At 42.1% G+C, this 12,705-nt stretch overlaps 1 protein-coding gene across 1 annotated transcript in view; it reads left to right on the forward strand.

The window, feature by feature from the left end:
- Nucleotides 1-12,705, forward strand: part of LOC139454228 (guanine nucleotide-binding protein G(o) subunit alpha) — a 63,968-nt gene that overhangs the window by 23,787 nt on the left and 27,476 nt on the right. Inside the window, exon 3 of the mRNA XM_071235815.1 lies at nt 8,013-8,154. Coding sequence (XP_071091916.1) covers nt 8,013-8,154 — 142 coding nt within the window. The remainder of the gene's footprint in view (nt 1-8,012; nt 8,155-12,705) is intronic.

Below are 12,705 nucleotides of genomic sequence, written 5' to 3' on the forward strand. Positions count from 1 at the left end.
TTTGGTCAATATATCATAAGCTTTGTTTCTACAAGTGTATCGATATGCCAATTGAGTCATTGTGCATACGCGATCTTGTCGTTTATGGGACAATATTTTAACAGGAGTTCATTCTGTTACTCTTGTAATAGGAATTAGGAACAGAAATAAGTCCAAGGAGTGGAGGTTGTACCATTCAAAATTATTGCAAAGCCTAATAGGTTGTTCTTGATCTTCCGCAGCTGAAGTGACTATAGAGCATATATCCAACAATATTACAATTATGAATTATTATATTTGAACTGACCGCCTCCGTGGTCTAGTGGCGTCCGCCCGGAGAGCGGAAGGTCCGGGGTTCGATCCCCGGCCGCGTCATAACAAAAGACGTTAAAAGATGGTACTTGTTGTTACCCTATCTGGCGATCGGCATTAAGGGGCTAAAACAAGGACCCATTTCACCTCACCTGTTTTTCTACTTCCGCTCAAACATACATGGGTTGTCCCCCTTTACGTCATCACGTATGTAACCATGACCTTGAAATTATACTGAGAACAGCCCCCCTTTACCTATCAGTTGACTTTCTTTACAGCAACAGCGTAGGCGTCAACCAGTTCTCCATGTGTATTTATGTAGATAATAAGGGTCCCTATTATTGACGAATCAGAACACCCATCAATCACACAATTGATAGTCACTGACATTGTTATGCACGTTTCATTGATCCAAAAGTTGAAATGATCCTTCATTCTTTCTTTGTCTGAAATACGGTTCAGTTTGTAGCATGTTATTATACACTGATCGTGACTAATATGGGAACTCCTATCTCTTTGTGTGGAAACCAGACAAGTTACTTATATTTGTTTCCAGTGCGAGTACACGCAGTGCTATTGTTTCGAAGAAAGGCTGTTTTGAATACCCGACCTGGTCAAATTGACATAACATTCGGCCACTAACCCACATTTCCTTCTGATAAAAAAAATCTGTTTCATCAGTGACGTCATCTCAATCGGAGCGCTTTGCTAAGCCCACAAATTATTGGTTCCCCTTACGTCATACAGGTGTTTGTGTGTTTCACTAGCACGGTGGACGTCATCACAACCATGGCAACGGGTTATATTAACTGTGCCATGTTTTGTCGCTTCAATGTGTCATTATGGCGTGGCAAGCCAGCACCCAATACTGGTAACACACATGTCCAGTAGCTGGCCACAATAACACGCTTGTTTGTTTACCACAGTGAGCGGTGTATTTGATTAGGGTACCTCGGGTCTTCGTGTTGCGTCACCATCTGTTTATTGGTAATAAGTCTAATGTTGATATGATATATAATGCCTACGGACAACATGACTCTGGCAACTGCTGGCATTTTACCACAGCATCTTTTGTAGTCCAGAATGCCATTCATCTTAAACCTCTGTAACTTCCTGATGCGCTTGGGGTTGGCTTCTTGCCCTTTAATGTATGAAGACTGTGACTGAGGTACTGGTGATCTACCTGTTTTATATCACCGTGACCAATCTCTCACGGTGTCTGAGTGGACATCAAGTGATAGAAGAAACATTTGTCTCTCACAGTTGCTGTTTCTGACCTACATCTGCAATAACTTCTCGCGACGCCGGGACATTTGGCAGTTGATGTTAATGTCATTTTGTGGACAATAAGACAACTTCAAGAGACTTATAGCAGTATGCACGCAGTGGTTCTCCGGTGCCACGCCAATGTTAAAGAGACTCATAGCAGTATGCACGCAGTGGTTCTCTAGTGCCACGCCAATGTTAAAGAGACTCATAGCAGTATGCACGCGGTGGTTCTCTAGTGCCACGCCAATGTTAAAGAGACTCATAGCAGTATGCACGCAGTGGTTCTCTGGTGCCACACCAATGTTAAAGAGACTCATAGCAGTATGCACGCAGTGGTTCTCTGGTGCCACGCCAATGTTAAAGAGACTCATAGCAGTATGCACGCAGTGGTTCTCCGGTGCCACGCCAATGTTAAAGAGACTCATAGCAGTATGCACGCAGTGGTTCTCTGGTGCCACGCCAATGTTAAAGAGACTCATAGCAGTATGGACGCAGTGGTTCTTTAGTGCCACGCCAATGTTAAAGAGACTCATAGCAGTATGGACGCAGTGGTTCTCTGGTGCCACGCCAATGTTAAAGAGACTCATAGCAGTATGCACGCAGTGGTTCTTTAGTGCCACGCCAATGTTAAAGAGACTCATAGCAGTATGTACGCAGTGGTTCTCTAGTGCCACGCCAATGTTAAAGAGACTCATAGCAGTATGCACGCAGTGGTTCTCTGGTGCCACGCCAATGTTAGAGATTTCACGAGGCAGGGCGGAATGTATAAATCTAGCCCGTCGCACAGTGATACAGGATTCTGGACGAGATGCTTTGAAATCAAGCCCCTGAAATAATCCTTCTTCAATCTGAGCAGGAGGTTAAGTATTTGTGTGATATGTATTTGTAACGACGCCATATCGTCAGGGTGAACATGCTGAGGTGACTGTACAGAACGTATGAAAACGACAATACAGCATATGGAATTTCTGTCCTGGCGTTCAAGATCACACCAAGATAGCATGTGTGTTCACGTTATAATGTATATGTTTGCATCATCCAAGCATGAAGTTGACCAAAGCAAGGCCGATTTGAAAACATTTGACATTAATATAAATGGCTTCGGGCCAGGCTTGAGTCTTGGCGTGAACCTGGCGTTGTTGAATTAAGGAAAATTGTCAATTACCGCGCTGTAAGTCAGCTTTCGGAAAGGTCGAGGCGGCGAACTGTGAATGGAAGACACTGCTTCTCTCAGAATGGAGGACCAGACGACACACGAATGGAAATCACAAAGACCAAAATGGCGGTCCCCCTCCCCCTCCCCCATTAAAGAGATGTCTTCATACTAGAAGGGTTGGTTATCCAAATTACCCCGGGGACTCGTCCCAGTCGGGTACTGATAAATAGCCGTGAGGATATTGACTGGTTTTCCAGGTCGTCACACTGGGCATTCATCCCGCTCTACATTTATGTGAGATTCCTATGTGACCGTGGGGCAGGTTTTCCGCTGCTATGTCTTCCTTAAAACTATTACATTTAGAAACGTGTAGGAAACTAAATTTTGAATGAACACATCTAAACAACTCGGGAGAAACAAATCTGCTTCTGCCACTGAGGTAAAGCTACACTGATACTGGTATTCCCTCGGATCGAGTATATGCATACACTGTGTGAAGTACCTTGAGAAAGATGGCCGATTAATAGCACCCTCTGTGGTATAAAGACACACATTTAAGTGAGTTACATAGACATACAGTTATATTATCAAATATTGTGGTATACGGAGTATCCAGACAACAACTGACGTAACATGCATATTTCATCCAAAGACCTACATGACAATTTCTTTCCCCTTCCTATACTACTGAGTGTAATCATCAGACGAAAGGACTTTTTTATCTTCTTCTGGACTTCAGCACCATGTCCAGTCGCACGATAACTGACAGAGTTGATACAATAGGGGGCACATATGGGGGCACAAGGTGCATATGGATACAGACACGTTACAAGATCAGGCCGACACACATGCACGCTCACACAATACACACAACTGCATTCAATCACACCAATAGATCACACAATATCAGATACGAGTACACCTGCAAACAAATACATACTTTCGCTCACGGGAGAAGACACAGACTCCGTGGTAAAGGCCGTTCTAGTTCGTCTCTACATTACTCAAAGTGCAATTTGCTTGAAATGCTTATATTTTTAGCATCAGTTTTGAAATACTAGTACACACTGACGCGAAAACATCGCGGCTCTGGTGTACTCTTCCCTCAATGCAGTTACCGGGCACAAGCAAGACAGTTCTATTTTGTATTATGGACTAGCAAAGATGTGCATGGGATTGAGTGGAAGAGGATTAGACAGACATATTGTATACCTACATCGAGCAACCGAGTGTCTCTGATCTGGTACCGCCATATTAGTACAGTAAACTACGTTTATAACGAACACGCTTATACCGAAATTACTGATGTAACGAACCTTTTTAGGGTCCCGCCCATTTGCTATATATAGGTTGTATGTGTGCCTACAACGAACTACGGTTATACCTAAAATTAATAGTCCCTTTAAGTTCGTTATAACCGTAGTTTACTGTACCTAGTTTACACTGACATTTCATGTCACTCGTTACCCTTCACAATCATATTCGGTGTTTTCGCCCACATTTGCTTTACACGAAACAATAGGACAGGAAGCGGGTGATGGTGGCATTTCAAATAGGCAGCTGAAATAGATAAGGACTTAGGAGATTGTGTTTTGTCAGACACAGTGTCTTGCTTGTGCAACTTTATATTTACTGCTTGGTTCTGCTTGGACCGGTGGGGAAATATGATACGATTGATCGATATGTGTGCTGGGGACAACATGAGGACGAGGTGGATATAGAAGACAACGTGCAATAGGACTAGCTTGCAAGAAGATATAGAAGACAACGTGCAATAGGACTAGCTTGCAAGAAGATATAGACGACAACGTGCAATAGGTCTGTCTAGCTTGTGAGAAGATATAGAAGACAACGTGCAATAGGACTAGCTTGCAAGAAGATATAGAAGACAACGTGCAATGGGTCTGTCTAGCTTTTGAGAAGATATAGAAGACAACGTGCAATAGGACTAGCTTGTGAGAAGATATAGAATACAATGTGCAATGGGTCTCTAGCTTGTGAGAAGATATAGAAGACAACGTGCAATAGGACTAGCTTGTGAGAAGATATAGAAGACAAGGTACAATAGGACTAGCTTGTGAGAAGATATAGAAGACAATGTACAATAGGACTAGCTTGTGAGAAGATATAGAAGACAACGTACTATAGGACTAGCTTGTGAGAAGATATAGAAGACAAGGTACAATAGGACTAGCTTGTGAGAAGATATAGAAGACAACGTACAATAGGACTAACTTGTGAGAAGATATAGAAGACAAGGTGCAAAACGACTGACTAGCCTGTGAGAAGATATAGAAGACAACGTACAAAAGAACTGACTAGCGTGTGAAAAGAAAAAGAAGACAACGAAAAATAGGACTGACTAGCGTGTGAGAAGATGTAGAAGACAACGTACAAAAGGACTGACTAGTCTGTGAGAAGATATAGAAGACAGAGTACAAAAGGACTGACTAGCCTGTGAGAAGATATAGAAGACAACCTTCAATAGGACTGACTAGGTACTATAGGACTAGCTTGTGAGAAGATATAGAAGACAAGGTACAATAGGACTAGCTTGTGAGAAGATATAGAAGACAACGTACGATAGGACTAGCTTGTGAGAAGATATAGAAGACAAGGTGCAAAACGACTGACTAGCCTGTGAGAAGATATAGAAGACAACGTACAAAAGAACTGACTAGCCTGTGAAAAGAAAAAGAAGACAACGAAAAATAGGACTGACTAGCGTGTGAGAAGATGTAGAAGACAACGTACAAAAGGACTGACTAGCCTGTGAGAAGATATAGAAGACAACCTTCAATAGGACTGACTAGGTTGTGAGAAGATATAGAAGACAACCTTCAATAGGACTAGGAGAGAATAAGAACTTTTTTCAAGAAATGACATTTCGAACGACTCTGACAATTTTTGGGACAATAATCTCGTCAGCTCCATCTGAGCTCAGATAAATCATATGAAAGTGTCATATCTTAGTCATAATCAATGAGCACTGAAAGGTTTTAGTAAGCTAGCCTTGACCTTCGTCCAGCGGTTTGCGTCCAACGGGAAGTAATACGATATGTTCTAAACACAAATAAAGGCAGATAAAGACGCACTGTAGTGTGCTGACAAACCCAAAGACGTCAACGAAATACCCGTTTAACTTTTGGCGGTCGTGATCCATCTTTGTGTTCAAATACCGACCTTGACGTAATTATTTGATTGAAATAGTTTGCCGGTTTTAGGTCTTCCTCTGTGTGCCCGTGACGGGGCATGCTGCAATCACTACCTACTACCTAACAGCTAAACAGAAACCCCATTCAAATGAGGAAGCCGTTTAGCCTTGAAGACCATATTCCGCATCGCCAGCAAGTACCACGCAAATGACCACATTTAGAGGCGTGCTCTTACGCCACCAAACTCGTTATGATAATTGCCTATTTCTAGCTACGGACACCATTGCTCGGTATCCGTGAACTTGAATCATCCCTCTACTCTATCATATATACTTTATATTTGCTTTGTCGTTTTCTAACATTAATGCATGGTTTTATTCTGCACCTGTTTTTCAATAGGTGGTATTTTCTTTGATTAGCTGAACTTCCTGAGGCTGTTGTATTTTTGGAGGGATGTTAATGTTCTTTAGATTATCGTCTTTACGCTTTAGCCTCTTGTGTGACGAATTCGTCAGATTTCGTGTTATCCCGTTAAATTTCTGCGTCAGTACAGACTAACGTGATCGGTCACGAGAGTTTGCAATCGTGGGCACCCTGTTCTGATGGTAGTGGACTATTAGATCCTGAAATGGTTTATCGTCTTATATGTGCGTTAAGGTAATTACGCTTGCTTTTATAAAACGGTTTGCCACTCAAATATGTTCGGTTAGCGTAAACCCTGCTTCAACCCTGCCTTTTGGGGAAGATTCTTTAAAAAGCGATTCTTGCTGATTCTTTATGCAAGCGTAATAGTACAGTCGAAGTGCCACTGTATCAATTTGCAAAGACTGAACGTAAAGGCACGCTGATGGTGCGACTTGTGTTGTGTTAGTGTTGTACAGCACATTTCACTATGTGAACTCCATCGAGGTGCAGCGCTACATAGACTCGATGTTAAAATATTAACACTCCCCGGCGTAAGCGCCGACATGAACCAACACTAGCAGAATGGAATTATTTCAGATCGATACCAATTGTGGAATGTGAATTGGGGGTCGCTAGCTGGTTGTCTCCCAGTACGCGGACCTATATGGGCATATATAGGTCTCGTCTCGGAGAACGTAGAAGATCTATAAGGGCATGTGCGTCTCGACTCTGTTCACATTTCAGACCAGGATGGCTATCTAAATGTCCAGCGTCTGAACAAGGGCTACACTTGGATCATGGGGGTTTATTCCAAATTCCACCAATGCGACTGCAATGCATCCTCGAAAAATATATATTTCCAAGTTTTGTTAGGCGACGCTTTACTCAAACGGATAACACTGTGATTAAACGATATTTTCTGCAAAATGCTATGAAAGTCAAATATTTGCATATAAGGAATTTAAAAAGTGTCTTTCTATTAAATGTCGGCTCGGCTGCAGAAGCGTCTAGTCAGATGAGACATTTGGTCTAAAATTACAAGAAGAAGATGAAAAAGCTATGGTACACTATCTCAAGAAATTATATTAATGACTGACGGATCTATTATAGAGTCTACACGTTATTGAGTCTGGATGTTGTTCTAAAAATAGCATTGCAGGTGCTGGCTGTTGGCCGTTCCATAGCGCATACAGCGGAGAATATTTGCCGATCTTCAAAGCTCACAGGCAACCAGCCTATTACTGAATCACCATTGATTTTACAACGGGCTTTGACAGACCTGATGTTTGGAATTGATTGGTTATTTTCTTGGCCTTAGAAAGAAGATGACACTGTGACTAAATGCGACATCAAGTTCAAATATCTCATGACACATGCTATGTGTCAATAATCAGCTGCAAATTCCAGTCTAATATGTCTGTATTGTGCGCATGCATGAAGCATGTGTGAAATACGATCACCTACGAACTGTCAATATTCCTGAATGGCCTGCTGGTCCTCTGTGGATGCTTATGTACTAAAGAGTCTTTTTGCCTGTAGGTGGTGGGAGTCTAAGGAAGAACTTCCACCGAAGGCCATTGGTACAAATATATCTTTTAACTTACATTTGAAATGCTTGTTTCAGAAACTTAAAAGTGATACCGTGGTCTATATTCTGTCGTTTGGGAAATTCCGAATTTTATTATGCTGCGTTAGATATTTGTTGTTATTTACTAACGCTGATTTTGATTTTTCAGAATTATTCACGAGGGAGGTTTTACGAGCGAAGACAACAAACAGTACAAGCCCGTTGTGTACAGCAATACAATACAGTCCCTAGTGGCCATTATCAGAGCTATGGGGACGCTCAACATAGCTTTTGGGGATAACGAAAGGGAGGTAAGTTGTTTGCTGGAGTGAATACTTGTGAGATCACCTTGAAAAGGTAATAGTGTTTTTGATACTTAAGAGATACATTGTGCTGATTTCGAAACAAGCAATTTAAAACATAAACGGGTATGTATAAGTTTGTGACTTTGATTGATGTTGATCACCTGCACGTTGTAGTTGATGGAGAAATGTCACATATGAACCCAGATACATTGCTAGCACACTAATTAATATAACACTGCATATAGATTTGAAGGAAGAAGGATGTCACACACAAAACAAGAGAGAGTCACGGACTTATTTGTCACAGATATTGATGTATCAAATATAATGATCAGTCACTGTAACACATTTAGCGTCACACTACATCATGATCACACACATCAAGTCACAGATATTGATGTACACCTGTGGTGATGTTCACAGACGTTGTGATCACATGCTGTAAGTTGCATACTTTGATGTCACAACCACTGATGGTGACACATATCATACTGATGGTCACACACATTGATGATGTCACACACATTGATGATGTCACACACATTGATGGTCACACACATTGATGATGTCACACACATTGATGGTCACACACATTGATGATGTCACACACATTGATGGTCACACACATTGATGGTCAAACACATTGATGGTCACACAAACTGATGTCACACACATTGATGATGGTCACACACACTGATGTCACACACACTGATGTCACACACATTGATGATGGTCACACACACTGATGTCACACACATTGATGATGGCACACGAAAAGTAACACACATTGATGATGTCACACAAAAAGTAACACACATTGATGGTCTCACACATTGATGTCACACACATTGATGATGGTCACACACATTGATGATGGTCACACACACTGATGTCAAACACATTGATGATGGTCACACACACTGATGTCACACACATTGATGATGGCACACGGAAAGTAACACACATTGATGATGGTCACACACATTGATGATGGTCACACACACTGATGTCAAACACATTGATGATGGTCACACACACTGATGTCACACACATTGATGATGGCACACGAAAAGTAACACACATTGATGGTCTCACACACTGATTGTCTCACACATTGATGGTCACACACATTGATGTCACACACACTGATGTCACACACATTGATGGTCACACACACTGATGGTCACACACACTGATGTCACACACACTGATGTCACACACATTGATGGTCACACACACTGATGGTCACACACACTGATGTCACACACACGGATGTCACACACATTGATGGTCACACACATTGATGGTCACACACATTGATGATGGCACACGAAAAGTAACACACACTGATGGTCTCACACACTGATGGTCTCACACACTGAAGGTCACACACATTGATGGTCTCACACATAGATGATGGCACACGAAAAGTAACACACACTGATGGTATCACACACTGATGGTCTCACACATTGATAGTCTCACACAATGATAGTCTCACACACTGATGGTCTCACACATTGATGGTCTCACACATTGATAGTCTCACACACTGATGGTCTCACACACTGATGGTCTCACACATTGATGGTCTCATACATTGATGGTCTCACACACTGAGGGTCACACACACTGAGGGTCACACACACTGATGGTCACACACATTGATGGTCACACACACTTATGGTCTCATACATTGATGGTCTCATACATTGATGGTCTCACACACTGAGGGTCACACACACTGAGGGTCACACACACTGATGGTCACACACATTGATGGTCACACACACTTATGGTCTCATACATTGATGGTCTCACACATTGATGGTCTCACACATAGATGGTCTCACACATTGATGGTCTCACACATAGATGGTCTCACACATTGATGGTCTCACACATAGATGGTCTCACACATTGATGGTCTCACACATTGATGGTCTCACACACTGATGGTCTCACACATAGATGGTCTCACACATTGATGGTCTCACACATAGATGGTCTCACACATTGATGGTCTCACACACTGAGGGTCACACACACTGATGGTCACACACATTGATGGTCTCACACATAGATGGTCTCACACATTGATGATGGCACACGAAAAGTAACACATACTGATGGTCACACACATTGATGGCCACACACTCGGAAAGTAACACACACTGATGCTTACACACTGATGGTCTCACACACTGATGCTTACACACACTGATGCTTACACACACTGATGATAGCACTCTGAAAGTAACACACTGATAGTCATACACATTGATGGTTACACAATTGATGATCACACTTGAATTTAACATATGATATGATGGTTACACTTCAGGGCTCGATTTAGCTGTATAAAACGGGCACCAGTTCAAACTATTTCTGACAAATTCAGCCTACATTCACCAAGTACACTAACCCTGAGTTGTCCACATAGCATCATCCTTTGAACAACTCAATATAGTTTTATTTACCATACTATATCACTAATAGTTGCGTCAGTTTCACTATATATGACACTCATCAGAGATTCTGTGATTTTACTTAATATTTAGACAAGTTAATGCATCTGTGTTTCAAGTTTGATAAATTTATGGGACCAGGGTGCAGCCTGGTTTGGTCTGGTGCAACTAGGTTTTCGCCACAACATGCACCTGGTGCTGGTTAAATCAAGTTTCTTAAACCAAGCCCTGCACTGGAAAAGTAACACACATTGATATAACACTGATGGTAGCTCACTCAGTGGGGGTTGTTCCTGACACACATCACACCTACAGCCAGTGTTGTGTCGCACTTCAGGTCTGTCTCTTTCACAGGAGTGAGGTGGTGAGGTGAAATGGGGTTTAGCGTCCTGTCCAAGATTATTGCACTTGTATAGCGACATGCATGCACGTGTGTGTAGGGCTGCTTGTACTAGTCCGGACTGATGCTGATTTATAGTGCTAGCTCACTAAGTACCATGCCGCAGTTTAACATGAATACCCCACTCAGACACAGTATACAGTATACGACCAGTCCTTGTTTTAGCCCCTTAATGCCGAGTGCCAGACAGAATCACAACAAGTGCCATCTTTTAACGTCTCAGGGAACAAGTGTCCCGTCAGCTAGGTCACACATTGTGCCTGCACAACCCTCATTTCTTTTCATAGTTTACTTTCATACATATTTATCCTACTACCGATGCATCTTCTTCTAAATCAAATTCATAAATGCGACTATCATTTGAAATACATGTAGAAGGCCATCAGGATGTGAATATGTTGTGTCTGCATGTAGATATTACATACATAATATGTATCTATATCTATAGGAAGCATCTCTTTATCAAAATGCCACTTCATGTTTATTGTAAACAACATTTAATATTTCTTTCTGCAGACCATATCTTTGAGATAACCTGTACACAAACTCTGTTTAATGTTTTTTGCCTGTCTCGTCCTATTTCCTCTCTGCACAGACAATGAGCTCAGATGTAGCACAGACAATGAGCTCAGATGTACTAGCCGACTTCTACTTGTTGCAGGAAACATATGGTCATATTGGGGTTTAGAGGCTGATACATTGGATCTTTCAATAAGGGTCTGTTGCATTTCTAAAGAAGATGATGAATGAGACATCTGCATCTTGGGCATAAAATCTGGTTCTCAGATCCATCCCCCAATTTCCAAAGAGGATATATGGCATGTGGCCAAATACAACACTTCTTGTAGTCGTATCACATTGATGCATTAGTGGAATGAGCAAAAGTGATTATCTTAAATGTTGCTTCGGTTGATTATCAATATCTTGATTGTGTCAGTTAGTTAATTCCATTCCCTGGTTACAAAAACCCCATAAAAATGGGAATGGTATGGAATTGGTTGTATTTGAAAGTGTCTGAAAGAATTTGCATGTTACTGTAGGTGAAAAAGTTGAATGTTTATAAATACAAGGCAATTATTGTTTTGATGATTAAACTGGACAAAGTTATGTAACAAGATGTACTCAGAAGGATTGCGGAGTATTTCAAACACATTGCTACACAGGACATGAGTGTCTTTGGATGCAGATGGTTGGGGGTTGACCAGGGTTTGGTTGAGGATTGAGATGGTTGGGGGTGGACCAGGGTTTGGTTGAGGATTGAGATGGTTGGGGGTGGACCAGGGTTTGGTTGAGGATTGATATTGTTGGGGGTGGACCAGGGTTTGGTTGAGGATTGAGATGGTTGGGGGTGGACCAGGGTTTGGTTGAGGATTTAGATGGTTGGGGGTGGACCAGGTTTTGGTTGAGGATTGAGATGGTTGGGGTGGACCAGGGTTTGGTTGAGGATTGAGATGGTTGGGGGTGGACCAGGGTTTGGTTGAGGATTGAGATGGTTGGGGTGGACCAGGGTTTGGTTGAGGATTGAGATGGTTGGGGTGGACCAGGGTTTGGTTGAGGATTGAGATGGTTGGGGTGGACCAGGGTTTGGTTGAGGATTTAGATGGTTGGGGTGGACCAGGGTTTGGTTGAGGATTGAGATGGTTGAGGTGGACCAGGGTTTGGTTGAGGATTGAGATGGTTGGGGTGGAC

Source organism: Haliotis cracherodii, unplaced genomic scaffold (genome assembly GCF_022045235.1).
Source record: "Haliotis cracherodii isolate W230 unplaced genomic scaffold, xgHalCrac1.p SCAF_10, whole genome shotgun sequence".
In the NCBI taxonomy this organism is placed as follows: Eukaryota; Metazoa; Mollusca; class Gastropoda; order Lepetellida; family Haliotidae; genus Haliotis; species Haliotis cracherodii.